The following is a 16,797-nucleotide window of genomic DNA, read 5'->3' as shown; positions in this document are numbered from 1 at the left end:
CACGGGACCGAGTGTCTTCTTGGTTCCGTGTCTTCGGCTACAGGTCTGGTGCCTCTCCTCCCTCCTCGTGATGAGGAAACAGACGACGGGGGCTGAGCTGAGTCATGATTGAGAAGGTGGGAGAGAGGATCCAGACCCCCGAGGACTTCTTTGCCGTGCTGTCCAAGTTGTAGGGGCCGGCTCACGTCACTGCTGAGATCTGCGTTCCCGAGGCAGAGGGGCAGGCGAGTGCATGGCCTGCGCTGCTCCCTGACCCCTCCGTTTTAAGGTCAAACAGAAGGACACAGGCGCAACGGGCTGGGGTGATTTTCAAACCATTTCTCCCCAGTGGAGCCTCTTTCCTCCAAAGAGATCTTAAGAGTGGACAGCTGGCCTCCCCTCTTGGTTTGGCCCCCTCTCCGGGTCTCTGAGGCAGCACTGTCTCCACCTTATTCAAGCCCTCCTTCTCCTTGCTACCAGGACTCTAGGGTACCCCGTTGGTCAGCCAGTGTCAGGGGAACATGGAGGGTTCGATCCCTGCGCCCAGGCCTTGTGTGTGACCTTGGGCAAGGCCATCAACTTCTCTGGCCCTGTTCACCTGCCAGGTGGGGCCTGAGGCTGGCCCGCGTCTCAACCAAGAGGGTGGAAGCCTGGAGCCTTGAATGCCCGCATTCTCGGCTTGCTCCTGCGGGCATGATGCTGGGCTCTGCCCCTGCGACAGCGAGGCCAGCAATTCGGGACGGGTGAATTCGATCAGCTGTGATGCACTGGGAGCCCAGCTGAGGCCAGGAGTCACGATGCATCCTCCGATTCAGCCTCCCTGGGCACAAAGCTGGGAGTGTGATCTCCATCTCACTCCCTGTCTCTTTCTTAACTGGCTCAGAACTCAGGACGTAAACAGAGGTGTACTATTTCCCTAAAGCCTCCAAAAAATGTGATCGGTATTGTCTTTTCCCACTAAAACTATGAGCAACTTCCAGCCACGTCACCTCTGCACCCCTTAGCACAGGTCTAGCACTTAGTAGGTGCTTAAGGAAAGACTGTAGACTAATGGACACTGCTTGCGGGTCAGGGGAAGGCAACCGTCTCTGTGGCCCAGGTCGATGAGGAGTCAAAGGCCAGAGAAGTCACAGCAAGTGATGCTCCCCGACCCCTTCACCAAGGGCTAAATTCAAGTGAAAACAAAAAACACACAAAAAACCCCATAAAGGGCCTTTTGAGCTCATTAAGAGATAGAAGAGCTTGTACCGAAGGAACAGCAACAGAGCGGGAAGCTGGCTCTGGGAACTTAAAGCTGATCGGCTCCTAACAAGAACACAGTTCAGCGCAGTGTCAGAGCCCCCGCTGCGGGGCGGGCTCTGAAGGGTCACTCTCTGAAGAGGTCACAGGGACAGAGTCTGTCCTGGTCGCTGGCAGCTGACAGCCTCTAACGAAAGGTAAGGTGCCACGCAGGGTCACGGACACTTTCTACCCCTTTCTGAAGCTCAGACTAAGCTCTGGCTGTCCTCTCTGGACTCTCTTGCTTTCTCCTTGCTACCAGGTTACTATGAAAAATGCTGGAAATACCCCTCCACCCCACCCCCGCTTGCAAACCCTCAATGGTTCCCAACTGCAGGTGAATGTAACCCAGATGTTTTTGCTTCCCGTTCTAAACTAGGACCCTGCTACCTTTTCACTCCCTCCGTGCTCCATTCACGGTCTCACCTCCACACCTTGGCTGTGCTGTTTCTTCTGCCCAAAGTGCCTTCCCTGTACTGTTGCAGACCCATCACTCCTCACCCTGGGTTCCCGCAAACCTTGCCCTGCACATGACGTCCCCCCAAACCCCACCCTGCACACGACTTCCCCAGACAGGCCTGGGTGCGTCACCCCTCCACTGCCCTGCGTGCTCTGGGAAGTCCCTCACCCCAGGCTGCCCCGTGCTCCCGTGACTTGTGTTATCCTGTAGAGGTCACGTCCCTGGAGGGCCGGGATCAAGTCCGCCCCCCTGTGCGTTGTGCCTCGCGCAGAGGGCTTTCTGAAATCGTTGGCCAAACCAAGCTAAAGATGGGATCTGAAAAGGGCTGAGCTATAGTGCCAAGGTCCGGGGCCTCTTTCCTCCTCAGTGGTGAAGGGGGCTCCCGATAGGGGGACCTGGAGCGGGACGCACCCACAGCCCCGCACGGGGCCCAGTTTCCTCACTCGTTCACTCACTCTTCTGACACTTGTCAAGCACCTGCTTCACGTCGGCTGCAAGGCTGAGAACCGGCTCCCATTGCCTGCCTTGGGCTCAGGGCTGTTTGGGTCGTGCGCCGTGCAGAGGCGCTGGGCGGAGTGGGGCTGACCAGCCTGGACCCCGCTGGCCAGCTGTGAGCCTGGAGTAGGGCTGCATCTGCCCCTGGAAAGCGAGGAAGCTCTTCTCACCAAGGTGCCTTCAGCTAAGGCACACCTGCTCCCTGGGGCTTAGCCTACCCAGAGGGGACATTCCTGTGAAACTCACACAAAGGAGCCGTGTATGTGAGAGGCGGCCCGAGGGCTGTACCTGTGTGCGAGCCATCAGATCCTCCATTCCACCAGAGGTCTGGCAGAGAGGGATGCAGAAAAAGGCGCGTGGGCCATCAGCTTCTCTCGGCCTTGCAGGCAGCAGGGAGTTAGGCCTGCAGACTCGCCGACCCCCCGAAACCATTTCCCTTTCCCCAAACCCTGCTTCCCTAGAGAGAGGAGACTTGGGAAACACCCTTAGCTGGTCCTGGGACAGCCTCCGCCGCGGAGGGCAGGGCAGCGCCAGGGCTGGGCGCGCGTGTCTGCCGGGAGACAAATGTCTTTGTCTCCACCTTATTCAAGCCCTCCGCAGCATTTCCTACCTGCCACACGCACTTAAAAATCATTATTTTACAATGGGGAGAGGGAAGGGGGCAGGGGCAAGGGAGGGGTAGGGGACTAAGAGGTATGAACTATTAGGTATAAAATGAGCTGCAAGGATATATTATACAACGTGGGGAACATTTTATAATAACTATAAATGGACTATAACCTTTAAAAAGAAATGAAGATACAATGCTGATCAAGAAATCATTATTTTAACAGTTACGGAGTGTCTGACCCCCACCTGTTGAACACGCTCATGCATTTTCTGTGTGACTGTCAAACTGTCGTCATTTTGCAGAGGAGGGCACTAGGGTGGTGGGACCAGGATTTCAACTAGTCTGAGTCCAGAACCCAAGCCCTTGATGGTACCGCGCAGGCACCTTCGTAACCCCCCTTGGCTGCCAGGACGCCACGTCTCCCGGTTCCCTCCCGCCTTGCTGACCACTTCCTTTCTGCTGCTTTGGCTTTTCCTCTCCTCCCCAAATTTTGAATGTTGAGGGCTCAGGTCTGGGGCCTGGCCCTTTCCCTTCTCCATCGACATTCTCACCACATCCCTTGGCTTTAAATCCCCACTCGCAACTTGATGTCTCTAGCCCAAACCTCAAGCGTAGACTTGAGTATCCAGCCACCTGCCTGACACCTTCACTGTGGGTCCTCAGGCACCCGACGCTCCCAAGTTCAAGGAGGGCTCTGGTTGCTCTTGCTCCCCCATATCCCCACCCATCGGTTCCCACCACCCAGGCTGCCCGTGGCAGGAAGAGGAATCACCAGTTACCCGCTGGCTCCAGCTCCCAACACAGGAGTCTTCCTTTTCCTTCACCCCTACATCTAACCCATCAACAAGTCCTATCAGTTCTGCCTCGAAAATGCAACTCAGGTATCCCCCTCTCTCCACCCTCAGACCGGCCGTTCCCCGCGGTCACACAGACCGAAGTTCCTGACCTTGCCTCCCCACGGCACTGTCTCCCGTTCCGTGCCCCACATTCCTCCAGGGTGATCTTGTAGCAATCTCCCTCTGATCCTTTCATGCCCCCGCTTGCCGTCCTTCAACAGCTTTTCAGTGCTTTTAGGAAGAGATCCTGACCTGGTCACCGGGGCGCTGGCTCGTCTGGCCTCGCCTCGGCCACGTGGTTCTTCCTCTCTAGGCTGCATGCCCTGCGGCCCTGCCATTTCTCTAACCTCAGGGCTCACGTGGCCCACAGGCCTGTCCACGTGTGTCCTACGCCTGCCACGTGCTCAGGCCTCCTCCGGTCCTGGCTGGGGAGGACCTTGGTTCCCAGTTCTCCCAGAGCCTACACTGCTGCTCTGGGGTACTCGGCACCGTGGAATTAAGTGCTTCTGCAGTTGTTACGTTTCATATCTGTAAACTCCATGAAGGCAGAGCCCGTGTCCGTCTGCTGACCACTGAGCTCCAGAGCCTCGCCCTGATGACGCACGTAAACAGGTGCTCACAGGTGCGTGCTCCATAGCTGAGCGCCCTCCCTGGGCGGGGGCTGGGGCTCTGGGCCCACACTGGCTGGGTCTGGATTCTGGTTTCTCCACTTACTAGTCATGTAACCTTAGGCAGGTGACGTGAGAGCTGTGTCTTGGTTTTTCCATCTGTAAAATGGGGTGATTAAAGGGTATTTATACCTTATATGGCTATCACAAGGACTAAACAAGTTAAGACACATAAAGTCCCAGGATAAGGTCTGACACATGCACGGTGCTTGGTAAAGGTCAGCTACCTGCAGGTCGTAGACCGTGAATCAAAACCTCCCAGGGCAGCAGAAGGGGCAGGTCTGGCGGGGCTGACCCACGGAGACTGGCACCGTGTCAGGTCAGGCTTGACCCCTGGGTACCACATGTTCCCTCCTGCAAGCACTCCCTGTGCAGTCACCCTCACGCCACCTGTCTGGGAGCTGTCTTCACCTTGTCATGGTGGCCGCGCCACAGGATTACCCTTCAACCCTGCCGATGCAGCCTCCCGGTGGCTGGGAGGAACCTAGCAGGGGGAAGGGCAAACGGGACAGGCCGGCCAGGGCCAAGGAATTTGTGAGAGTATCACAGCTTTACATTCCCAGCAGAAATCAGAAAATCTGATCTTGCACATCTAAGAATAGCCGTTGCTTTCGACGGTGAGAGATGCCAAAGTGAAAGCTATAATTATTAGTAAGTAACAAGCAGAAATTATCCACCTACTGCACAGTCATTTTTAGCTGCCATCCCAGAAGTGGAAATTGAAGGATGGACACCAAGAAGCTGCTTGGCTTGGGAAAGGCCCTGGTTCAACTCTGAATGACTGTGAATGTATGAATTTCCAAAGGCCAGTGATAAGGTGTGCATTCTAAAGAAAACGATGTATGACTCCCAGGGAGATATGTCTCAAGGAGCAACAAACATCAAAGGCCCTAATTCAGCTCACCTGACTCCTGCCCAGTGAGACCACAGAGGAGCTGGTTTCTATTTGGCCTGGGTTTCCCTTCTGCATAACAGAGGAAAAGAACGCTTTGGACCTTCTTTGTAAGATGGTGTTTATACAAATGGCACTAGAAGATACTTGGAACTTCCAGGAAAAGAGACCATAAAAATGGGTAGTTTCTTTCTAAATAGCATGTGATACCCAGAGCTGATACCCAATCTTTTGATACCCAAAAGATTGGTAAATGTAAAAAAAAAAAAAAATTTGGCAAAAAACCCCCAACAAAACCCCAAAACACAAACAAAATTAAAATGGGGGGAAATACTTAGAGCACATATGGCACAAGGCCAATTTCTTTGACACATAGTAAGTGCTTACAACTCAAAAAGAAAAGCTCGGTATCTAAGAAGATAAATGGGCAGAAGCCGTGAGCAGACAACTGAAATACCATTTTCATCTATCAGATCGGCAAAGATCTTGAGGTCTGATGATTTGCTGTGTTATCAAGAATGTGAGAACATGGGCATTCTCACCTTGTTGACTGGAATGCAAACTGGCACAATTCTGTGGAAGGCAATGTGACAAAAGTTACCAAAATTAAAGAGTACGCATCCTGTGATCCGTCAATTCCACTTTTAGGAGTTTACCTCACAGGGACGGAACAATCTATAGACGGCTACTCATTGACGCATCGTCTGTAGCAGCAAAATACTAGAACTAATCTAAATGTTCGTCAGCGGGCTACTGGTTAAATTACGGTAAAATCATACAGTGGATTTGCTCTCTGACGTGCCGACGGGCAATGGTCTGCAGCGAGTGTTACACCCCGGCGGGGGTGCACACACTAACGGTGGTTGCCGTGGGGGAGTGTGACTGACACTCAGGGGGGCAGGAAGCCTCTCATTTCACATCTCTTGTGCCTTTTGAACTGTGTATCATGTGCGTGTATTATTTTTTCAAAAATAATTTAAATAAAATTGTCACATGGGTCCAAAAACACCAAGCAACAAAACATGTACAACCCATGCCAGTTGGCCACCAGGTACCCTGTGAGGAGCCTGAGGCCCTGGGGTCAGAAGTGTCCAGGAAGGAGGAAGAGGTACAGCGGGAAGGGGCGCCCAGGGCATGGGTCCCACCATACAGGACGGGAGGGACCCTGGATGGTCAAGCATCCCTGGACTTCCTGGGTCTGTGCTCCCCACTGGGCCTGTGGCTGATGTCCTCACAGAGCAGCCAGAGGCTCCGGTGTCCCAGTCATGATCTCTTTGTCACTCAGATGACACACAAGTGGCTCAGGGACCTGCTCATATAATAGGCTGGAAATCTGAGGTCGTTTCAGAGTGGCCTTACCTGCCAGCCTCAAATCTGGGGCCACCTCCAGCACGGGCCTCCACCACAAGCTCCCACTACACTCAGATCACCAGCAAAAACAACCAGGAGAGAAGAGACCCGCAAACGCCACAGAAACACCATGGCCTTGGGTGTGAGGCCTTGATCTGGTTTCTTCCAAAGCTTGCGGCATTTACAGAATCTGGCGGTATTGTTAGAGCTGATGATGGACGCAGATGTTACCTGGTTTCCATAAGTTGTCAAAAAATGTGAGTCACTTTTAGTTTGCCACCCAGAGCAGGAAAGCTCAAACCACCTATGGTAAAACCTTACAGTTCAGTGGAAGCTTCTTTTATGAATTCCTTCTGAGTTTACCTCTTCAAAGACCATATTGAATATACGATACCATTCTAATCTTGACTCAAAGTCAGTGCTTTGGAAGAGTCAATGTAGCACCAATCTTATAAAGATTATAATTTGCTTCATTCATTCATACTATATAAGCGGGACTTATATTCTGCCTGGAGTTTAAGGCAAGTATGATATTCCATTTCCAGAATCCAATTCCACCAACTCGTAGAATGTTAAATGCCACACGCATTAATAGCAATGAGAGCTTTATTCTGTCCTATAGGCTATGGCAATGAGAAAGGGATGTCACACGATTGATAAAACTTCAAGGATAACTCCAAAAGGAATCTTAGCTGCCGGGTTCTTCAATGTTCTAATAAGCAGCTACAAAATTTCCTCCTGAGTCATGGTGGGTCACGTCGAGGAGCAAAGCCTGGATAACTGAGGGAGGGGCAGCAAGCCACTGGGCAAAGCGGTCCTGGGACTCAGTGACCCTCACCAAGGTCATTAGGTTTTCCGAGCCACAAGCAAGAGAATGCCTGGGAGGTCAAGGGAGCTGCTTCCAGCCTAGAAGGATCACCTTCTGCCCTTGTTGTTTCGTAGACATTGACCCTTTAAAAACTCAACTTCATGCCCATTTTGAAGGACAACTCTGCCCCTCTACTAGCCCTGCAGGTTCGGCCAGTCTCACCTGGCCTGGACACTAAAGTGAACCCCTTCTCTTTTTGTTCTTTGCCGTCACTGCTCACGAGGATGACTGAGTAGGACAGGCACCAGGTCCTAGACTGGGGACCAGCTTTTCTTCAAGAGAGCCACAGAGGAAGGCATGACTGCTGTTCCCGGGCCCTTGAGTCAGCCTGTCTAGAACCCAGCAAGAGGCTGAACGCTGGCCAGCATCTGCACAGGAAGAACAATCAGCACGTTCGTGAATCATCCCTCTTTTGTATTTCTGCTTAGAAGAACATAATTTGTTAATTTACAGTGGTTGTTTTGGCTCAATTAAAGATGCCAACACGGGAGCGGCTGACTGAGCTCGGCTCTGGGACATGCCAAACCTAGGTAAATCCAATTGTGTTTCTTACACGAAGGTTCCAAACAAGGTTGGACATCATACAATTAGCCTTGGCAAAAAAGGGGTAAACAGATGGCCAGTGGTGGGTAATAAGCACTTCTGCAGCCAAACCTGGGCTTCTGCCGTGCACCCTGAGAGTTGAGCCTGGGAAGGCCTTGCAGATCAAGGGGTAAAACTTGAGAAACAGAAGTTATCTTTCCTATGTAAGCACATCAAGAGCCGCCATTTGCTCTGTATGGTGGGATTCCCATTGCTAAATGTCTGCAGGCTGCACAATAATGTGGCGATTCCCTAGCTATGCAGAAGCAGCCGTGTGAAACTGGGGGAGGGGCAGTCACACCTGCCTTCTGGGCTAGTTTCCAGTCCGGCAGCTGCTGGTACCTGCCTCGCTCTCTGAGGATTACCAGGAGCGCCGTCAGAAGTGGCAGCTTGGACATCCAAACGCTGTTCCCCCCGCCCCCTCGGCTTAGGTAAAGACATCTGTGTCATCAGGACACCTGGCCCCTCTCCCAGGGTCTCTTAGACTTCACCACCAGGGTGTGCCGGGCACTGTGCTCACCAACCCTAGGAGACGGTGCTATTGACCCACCGTACGGATGAGGAAACCGAGGCTGAGAGGGGAGGCTGTCCCCTCCAGCCCATGCAGCTGTTGGTAAGTAGCAGAGCTGAGGCTCCACTCCAAGGCTGCAGGACTGCCAGACCTCCGTCGGGTCCGGGACACCACGCTCTGCTGTCCCCCTCAAAGAAAGTCTGGGGTGTAGATCTCTGGCCCCTGCGACAGCATAAACCCTGCGGCCCAGGCCGCAAGCTCCCCTCTGGCAGAGCGGCAGGTGGGCGCGGGGTTGAGGGGCGGAGTGGTACCTGCGTGGAGCCAGATCTGCGCCAGCGTCATCCAGGGGTGTAGCGGGCCCTGCTTGGGGGCACTGCTCTGCAGAGACGACGCCACTTCCGACAGTGCCTGCTCCACTCTGGAGGCTGCTACCGACGTGGCGTGGACAGAGCCTGCGGGAGGGTTTCGGGAAGACGGCATCAGAGGTGGAAGGACAGACCCAGAGCCAGCCACCGACCCACACAGCCAGCCGTCCCCCTCACACACAGGCACGGGTTCAAGACGTACACACACCCCTCCCTCACAATGTTTCTGAGGTTTACGGTCCTTACTGTCCATACAGTCACTATGGCCTGGCACCTTAGTTTCTGTCCGTTGCTTTAGTTCGTCTTTTAGTCAGGACAGAGCACACGCTGTGCAGATGCTCCGTCCGGGAGCTGAGTCGAGCGCAGGCTGAGTGTCGGGGCAGGAGAGGCACAGCTAGCCACGAGGCCGTGACACGCTGCTGAAACTTCGCAGACGTGAAGTACTACGAAGGGAGGTGACAAAGCACCCCCGCCTGGGCCTGAACCTAGAAACTACCTGGGGGGCAGGGGGAAGAACCACACTTGCCTCCTGGGGCAGGATTTGGCATAGATGGAGGCCATTCTCAAGACAAACCCAGCAACCGCCCGTTTCATTCCCTGGCCTTTGAGGGATCTGGAAACGTATTCTAGGACATGCCTTAAAAACTGTAGACAAAGCACAATTTGCCTGCTGTCTAAGCAGGTGTCTATCACTAAGGCTAATACTAGACTCGCCGAGGACAGGTTACGGCAAAGGGGCCCGGAGCTCAGGAGCTGCACCCGCCTCACTCCTCTGTAGAAGCTACTGTCCTGAGAACTGGGGGAGGCGGCAGGCTGAGCACATTCACCGGCCAAAGGGCTTCTATTCAGAAGTCCGATGAGTCAAATGACACACTCCTCTCCACGCTGACCCTCGGGAGGTCCTGGCGATCGGAGGCCACCTCCCCAAACAGGGGCTCTTTCCCCACTTCTTTCCAACATCCGCTCTTGGAGGAATGGTTTCAGAGCTGAGAGCGGGAGTCTTGGTTATTTCAAATTTAAAACCGGTGATATTTATATTCACTGGCAACATTCTTAACTTATAATGCATCGTAAAGCGTAATACGGAGATAAACGTTCCAGCGCCTTCAGTGGTAACTATCGACTTATCGTGAGGTTGAAAATGGTGATGATATACAGAGATAAATGCTGACTACTCAAATAAATTTCACTCTGGGTAAAATGAGACTGTGAGCATAAAAATAATTTCTGTTGGGGCTTTGAGATGCACCAAGTTGGTCCTTTTTATGATAGAAAAATATTAATCTAGAAATGGGAAAGTATATTCTCAGTAAGGCACAAAGGGCCAGCAACTTCTTGCAGTTAAACATCAGAGATTGTCTCATTGAAGTCACAAATGACATAAGAATGCCTTCTATTTTCATGAATATTTAAGGAAGAAAGCTTCTAAAAGTTCTAAACAGTGAATAAGACGTGAAAGATTTGAAAAGAGGAAAGCACAAAGTTATTATTTTCAGACTATACGATTGTATTTCACGAAGACAAAATCTGGAAATTAACTGATCTGAAAAAAAATTTTTTTTAAATAAAAATTCATGTATTCATTTTTAAGACTACCTGTGGCAATAGACTGGCCATCCATATTCCAACACAAAGGAAACATGGATTTTTCTAAACACACTCAAATCCTTCAGTGGGGTGGGGTTGGTGGAGGCAAAATGCAGGAGGTGGATGGGAACCAGACTGGGAATCCAGCGTCTGTGGATAATCCACACACAGCACCCACGGGGAAAAGCATGAGGAGGGCCTCTGGAGAAGGACCAGTGAGTCCTCCAGTGAGCGCTGCCGTGCAAGGAGGATCTCGAGGCCCAGTTCAGAGGCACTGATCGATATCATTATGATCCAGGAGAACTGATGAAGTTCAGCTAAGAACTGACCTTGCTTAGACAAAGTGTGTGGGACTACCTAAAAAAACCCCAAACAGCAAAATGATTAAACTGCTGTTGATTTTTTTGGTCTTGTTTTGTTTTGAACCTTTTTATGGAAAAATCAATGCTTTAACTTTGATAACAATGATTTGATGTCTTTTCCCTGAGACTTTCAATAGCAACTATTAGTAAATAAGTAAGGTTGTTGTTGCTACATTCTGACATTATCAAGCCGACTCACCTCCTCACTGACTACCTTCAACAGTGGTTCTCAACTTTGACTTCGCATCAAAATCACTTAGGGATTTAAAAAAATCATATGCCGTAGCTACAGCCCAGACTGACCGAATCATGGACCCTAGGGGTGGGACCAGGCATCTGTTTGTTAATAGCCCAGGTGGTTCCAATGTGCAGCTAAGGCTGAGGCCCCTGACCTGGGGAGAGAGGAAGCAGGTGTTATTAACTGACATGTGGTCAAGAAAAGCCTGCAGGCGTCCTCTACACAGGCCAGCCAGCCTGAGCTGTCCTGCTTCCCTGCAGCCCAACAGTCTGGGGAAAGAGTACCGGGAAGATCTTGTCCTTTTGGACGGAGGTTCTCAGAAACCTCTTGGTCTCAGAATCCCTTAGGAGTCTGCAAATTTATTGAGACCCCTCAAGAGATCTTGTTTACACGGGTTATATCTATTGATATTGACCCATGAGAAGTCGAAACTGAGAAATGCTCAAAATATTTAGTTATTAATTCATTTTTCAAGAAGAACAATAATAAACTACCGCTCTAGAAAAATCCCACACATTTTCTACCAGGTTCTCAGGCTCCTTTGCTACAAGGACTTGTGACTTTTGGAGGTGCTAATTTTGTTTTTTTGGATTAACTGTTTGGTTCACAAATGCACTCGTCAGAACTAATGTCAAAGTCCTTTCTCTTTGTGGTATCTATATACAACTAAATCAATTAATGCTTCACATAATCATCTGTAAAATAACAGATTTTAAGTTATTATTACAATCAATGTTTCGCTGTGAATAAGGTATGGCAATGATGATGATGATGATGCCAGCAGTGGTGATTAGCGGCTTCAGTGAACGTGGCCTGTTTCAGGCACTCTGGTTTGCACTTTACATATATTATCTCACTTAACCTTTAAACAATTCTTTGAGGCAGGTAACACTGTTACCTGCATTGTTTAGATGACAAAATTGAGATTTTAGTGAGTATCTTACCCAAAGTCATACAGCCAGCAGGTGGCAAAACCAGGACTCAAACACTATCCTAACTCCGAATCTAGCCTCTGAATCCAGCCCTGATGCCACCTCCACCGGGAAGGCTGCCGTGAGCCTTCTGTTTCTTCTCCCTACCACCCTCGTGTAAAAAGTTAGGCCTCGGGTCCTCAGTGCCCCATCTCCCCCTGTGGGTATGGTTATCACTGTACAGACCACACTGTTTTATGTAAAAGGTTGATGTAACTGTCTCTCCTCCGAGACTGGGTGGTTCTGGAAGACAGGAACATGCCCTCCAATGAGGTATTTTCAGGGGCTAACAATGCCAGGCCCACGCAATGTACTTGGTAAATGCTTGCAGAATGAGTGAATGATGAATCAACGAATGGAAGAATGAGTACTGTCAATACACACATCACTGTGTGAAATTTAGAAGAGTGGCCCCTCTTTGGGGAAGCACGTCTGGGTGCCCTACTGTCCTTCCCTAATGGCTCAGAGGCCAGAACCTTCCCTGTCTCAAGGGGCTTCTCAGCATGGCTGTGCTCACTTCCAACAACCCGGACTAAGAAGCAGAGTGGTGCACAGCTGGATTAACACTGTACTCACCTAGGGGCTTCCCAGATCTAACATAACTAACCCGCTTAAATAGGGAGGGTAACTGAGGTCCGTCAGAAATAACTGTTTCCTTCCTAGTCGATCCCTTTTCACACACACCTCACAGGGGCAGAGACCCTTCAGGTTCTGAACTGGGGATGGATATTAGGGCATTCAGTACTCATTAATAATGGTAGGTGGCTTATGATAATGGTAAAATGATTTAATAGTTAATGTCTACTCTTTCTAGCAATAGCACAGTATATCAAATTCTTCCACTGGGTTAGAATTTGGAGGAAAAAAGGGATAAACATCATTATGAATCAGAATGGATGTATATCTGATTACAAATAATCAAAACAACCTGTAACTTAACTGTTTCATAGGATGGAAAATGGTAAGTGGCAAAACAGATTTTGATTTCTGTTGGTAACACCTAGAAATGCTAGTTCTAACCCGCCTATCTTTACAGCAACCCCTTTCTCACCAAAGCAAATGTCCTCCTACAGCGTGCATGGGGGTTAAGAGGATTATTCCCCTAAGGGAAATGGACAAATTGAGGCTTGAGAAAGGAATTAGAGGGAGGAAGAGAAGACATATTTCTAATTTGAAATCCAAGACTCTGGAGAAACAAGCTTCCACATAATCAGGTTCGACAGGTAAGCCAGCAGATGTGTCTGGCCACTGTACACCTCTTATTTATCACGTTAATTTGAGAAGCGCTTATCCCTGTCGTAACCCTGAGAGCCGAGCAGCCACCAGGTCCCTCAGTCACAGGGCACAGTGGCTCTGAAAAGCTACTGCAAAACCAACTGAACCGACAGCTGACACAGGCAGGTGAGAGCACGCCCTAACATCTGGCCTAGGTTCTGTAACCTGACTGCCCCAGTGGTCCAGGGGGCATAAGATGCCCCGGAGCTGAGGAGACCTGAATTTCCTCCCAGCTAGAGGCCCAAGAGGAAATGTTATCTCGGACACCTGATACATAGGCAAAATGCCACTTGAAGAACTGTTCTGATCCCTACATCTGGGGTCTTTATCTGAGTCCCCCCTCCCCCCCGGACCACTGTCTGGGTGGGGTGGGGGACAGGGGCAGCGAAAGAGAGGCCCCAGGAGCTGCAGTGGAGAGTCATCTCCCCATGGGCTGAGGGGCCAGGAACCCAGGCCCCTGACCTCAGGAAGCTGAGTCCAAGCTCAGCTTGGAGGATGTCTGCCCCACATTCCTATCATTTGCTGAAGCCTGTGGAGAAACCCTGCCACAAGTAGGATGCCGGGCACAGCCAGGTCAACTTGCTGTTGCAGTTGAAGCCTTCCCAAAAATCCTTTTCCAAAGCACGCTACACCCGCGGTCAATTTCACACAGACCTCAAATGTGGCAATCACACGTGGACCCTATTTCAATATCTAAGGCTCATCATTCAAAGGGATCTCAGAGCCAATAATTCTGTGAAGCAAAGGGCTCAATAAATTATGTGGCCTAGTTATGTTCCATCACCTGTATTTTCACAAGCAGGGTCACTGAGTGCACGGCATGTATTTATATTCTAGCTACCCTTTTGGCTGTTCTGGTCGCATTATGTAAGCTGCTATGGTCTGAAGGATGTCCACCTTCCCTGTCCCCTCATATCTTCACAGCATGTAGAAGATGAACAGGTCTCAGATGCAGCCCTGCTGCCTGCTGACTTGGTGAGCAACACGGTTCAGGAACAACAGACAGCTATGTTACTTGATGTGCGAAAAGAATCCTCTACCAAAGAGACATCAGGAGGCACATCTCACAGGTGTTTGCTCAGGATTCAGGCTGCTCTTTGCTTCCCGGCCCTGGAGAGTTAACTCGGATGCCTCCTATGCATGAACGTGAGACAACGTAGAGCACGTGGCCGCGCCCCAAGTTCCATCTCTCTGCTTGTCACCCACATTCTTTCTGCCTGATGCCGCCGCAGCAGATACTTGCCCTCCCCACGTTTTTCTGAAAAGAAACCAAGTGTGCAGAAACTACCCACCGCTAATAAATCTCTGTACTTATTTTCCCTCAGTCCTGAAGTGATTCCATCGTATCTGTCAGTAGAGTTTATTCAGCTTCCGGTTCTTAGAAGCTGTGCCCCCCAAACAATGAAAGAATTAAAGAAAAGAAGGCGCCCCTCCCCCCCTTAAAGACCCTGCAAACTGAACAACGATCTGAGTGACTAAGCATTCTGCCCCAGAGCTTTGCTTAAAACTCTTCGTTTTTAACAGGAAAAGGATGCCTGTTTCTCAAGATAGGGCTTGCGCATAAATCAGTGCAACACTGCGGACTGCTGGCAGCCCAGTGACCTCACACCTGGCCCCTGTGCTCTAAGAACCCGAACGTCCTTGGACCCGAGGAGACAGTGCTGACTGTCTCTTCTTTTCTGAGGCGGGAGGAGAGATGCGAGCGTCTGCTCTCACTTCAGCACTCAAATTAGGCATATTTTTCTCTGTACCTTAAAAACATGAGCCATTTTCCTCCACTCCCCACCCTGCCAACCCCGGGCGAGGACAATTCCTATCTTTGCTGGAGGCGGTCCTGCCTCTCAAGGAGGCTGATCTGGGGGTGGTGGGCTCTTCACAGCACGCTGTCAGAGATCCCCCTTCCACATTCTGATCCCTCGCGGGCTGCCCCCTGCCCTCTGCACAGCATGTCCACCCACGTGATGGGGCCACGGGGCTGGGGCGGATTTAGGGGCCACTGCTGGGTCTATCCAACTCCCACCGACTATGGGGCCTCTTGGTTGTGGGTCCCGCTGATAAATAGCTCTGGGGGTCATTCTAGTAGATACTTTCCTTTGTTCACTGAGTGAAAAAGGAGGTTAAGATAGCCAAGGAAATCTGGACAGCCAACCCACGGTCCCAAGACGAGATCACAATTTCCAAATGACTTTAACAGAACATCAAGCACAGCTGAAACCTGACGGGATGTGCCTTCTCTTGAAAGGGGAACGTCCTTTCCAGGGAAAGCTTTAGGGAAGGATCCCCCGAAGGCAGGGGTATGTGGTCACCAGCGGGCATGCGGGGCTGGCCTGCGTGCTGCTGCTGGGGGCTGGCGGAGCTAAGCGGCGCACATGCAGGGAGGGGCCCGCCGTGAGGGTGAGCCGGGAGACAGCACCTTCCGGAGGACTGCACAGGGCAGAGGCTACCCACTTCCTCAAACCCTCCCCCGTGCACAGCCATGAGGCCGTGTCTCTGGAATGAAGTGTCCTTCCGCCTGGGAAAGGCTTTTGTCTCTGATGCAGCTGATGGGAGAAGCCTCCCTGGCTCAGGCCGTAGTCTAATTGCTGGTCACACACTCAACTTCTCCCCGAGTGCCATTTATTATTGACTTGTCCATCTCCTAAAATTCCAACCGACCTTGTTTAAAGAAAGACACCCCAGAACTACTTAAGGAGAATTAATTTTAATTTAATTAAAATGGCAAGAAAAGGTTTATACTTGAATCATTAGGACTGAATGTTTTAAACTGCCACTCCTCGAAAGCAGTGGGGTCATCACTAGAGTGATTTTTTGTTCACATATAGGTGACAAAGATGACTTTATTCTATTAAGCAGTAGCAGAGGGTGAAATTCACCACCTGACTAGTCACTTCCTGATCATGACAGATGTTTCTGAATGTTAGAAAAATGCGAAGTCAATAAAACAACGCCAGCCACCGTGGAAGGAGACAAAACGACTACCTTGGCTTTATTTCTCACCTGAGTTCGTTTGAGAGGTGTGTTTTCTCGTTAATGTCTATTCTCTTGTCCTGGTTCCTAAAGAGAGCCGCGGTGTCACCAGAATCGGTGATATGAAAAATGAAGCTGAGCACCCAGTCAGCACGTTCTTGGAGAGAAGAATAAAACCTCAACCCACACTTCTCTCCAGAAGGATGACTGCTGAGGCGCTCGCTGCTGGGGGCGCCTGGGATCCTCAGGTTTCAGGAGTGAGGGCAGCGGGGCGGGGGGGGGGGGGTCCTGGCGGCTGCGTTCCAGTCCGGCTCTCCCCACCTGGCCGGTCACTGCCCTCTGGAGGCCACAGAGTCCAGGCTGCAACTTGGGGAGCAAGGCACCTGGCCGAGGCTTGAAATCAGGATCAGCTACCGGCAAACCCCAAAGGTGTGTGTGAACAGAATAATTAGTCGACTAAGACCTTTACAGATGAGGATGCTGAGGCCAGGAAGGTTAAATGA

General features: G+C 50.9%; 1 protein-coding gene across 11 annotated transcripts in view; it reads right to left on the bottom strand.

The window, feature by feature from the left end:
* Positions 1-16,797, bottom strand: part of TTC7B (tetratricopeptide repeat domain 7B) — a 237,783-nt gene that overhangs the window by 34,496 nt on the left and 186,490 nt on the right. For 10 of the 11 annotated variants that reach the window (XM_073800124.1, XM_033850722.2, XM_033850723.2 and 7 more), the window contains one exon: positions 8,841-8,981. In XM_073800124.1, coding sequence (XP_073656225.1) covers positions 8,841-8,981 — 141 coding nt within the window. Of the gene's footprint in view, positions 1-7,156; positions 7,805-8,840; positions 8,982-16,797 lie in introns of those variants that run through there. The other variant, XM_033850728.2, reaches the window with a different exon arrangement.

Source organism: Tursiops truncatus, chromosome 2, assembly GCF_011762595.2.
Source record: "Tursiops truncatus isolate mTurTru1 chromosome 2, mTurTru1.mat.Y, whole genome shotgun sequence".
Classification (NCBI taxonomy): Eukaryota; Metazoa; Chordata; class Mammalia; order Artiodactyla; family Delphinidae; genus Tursiops; species Tursiops truncatus.
Note: the sequence above shows the minus strand (reverse complement) of the source record. Positions and strands in the feature narration are given on the sequence as shown.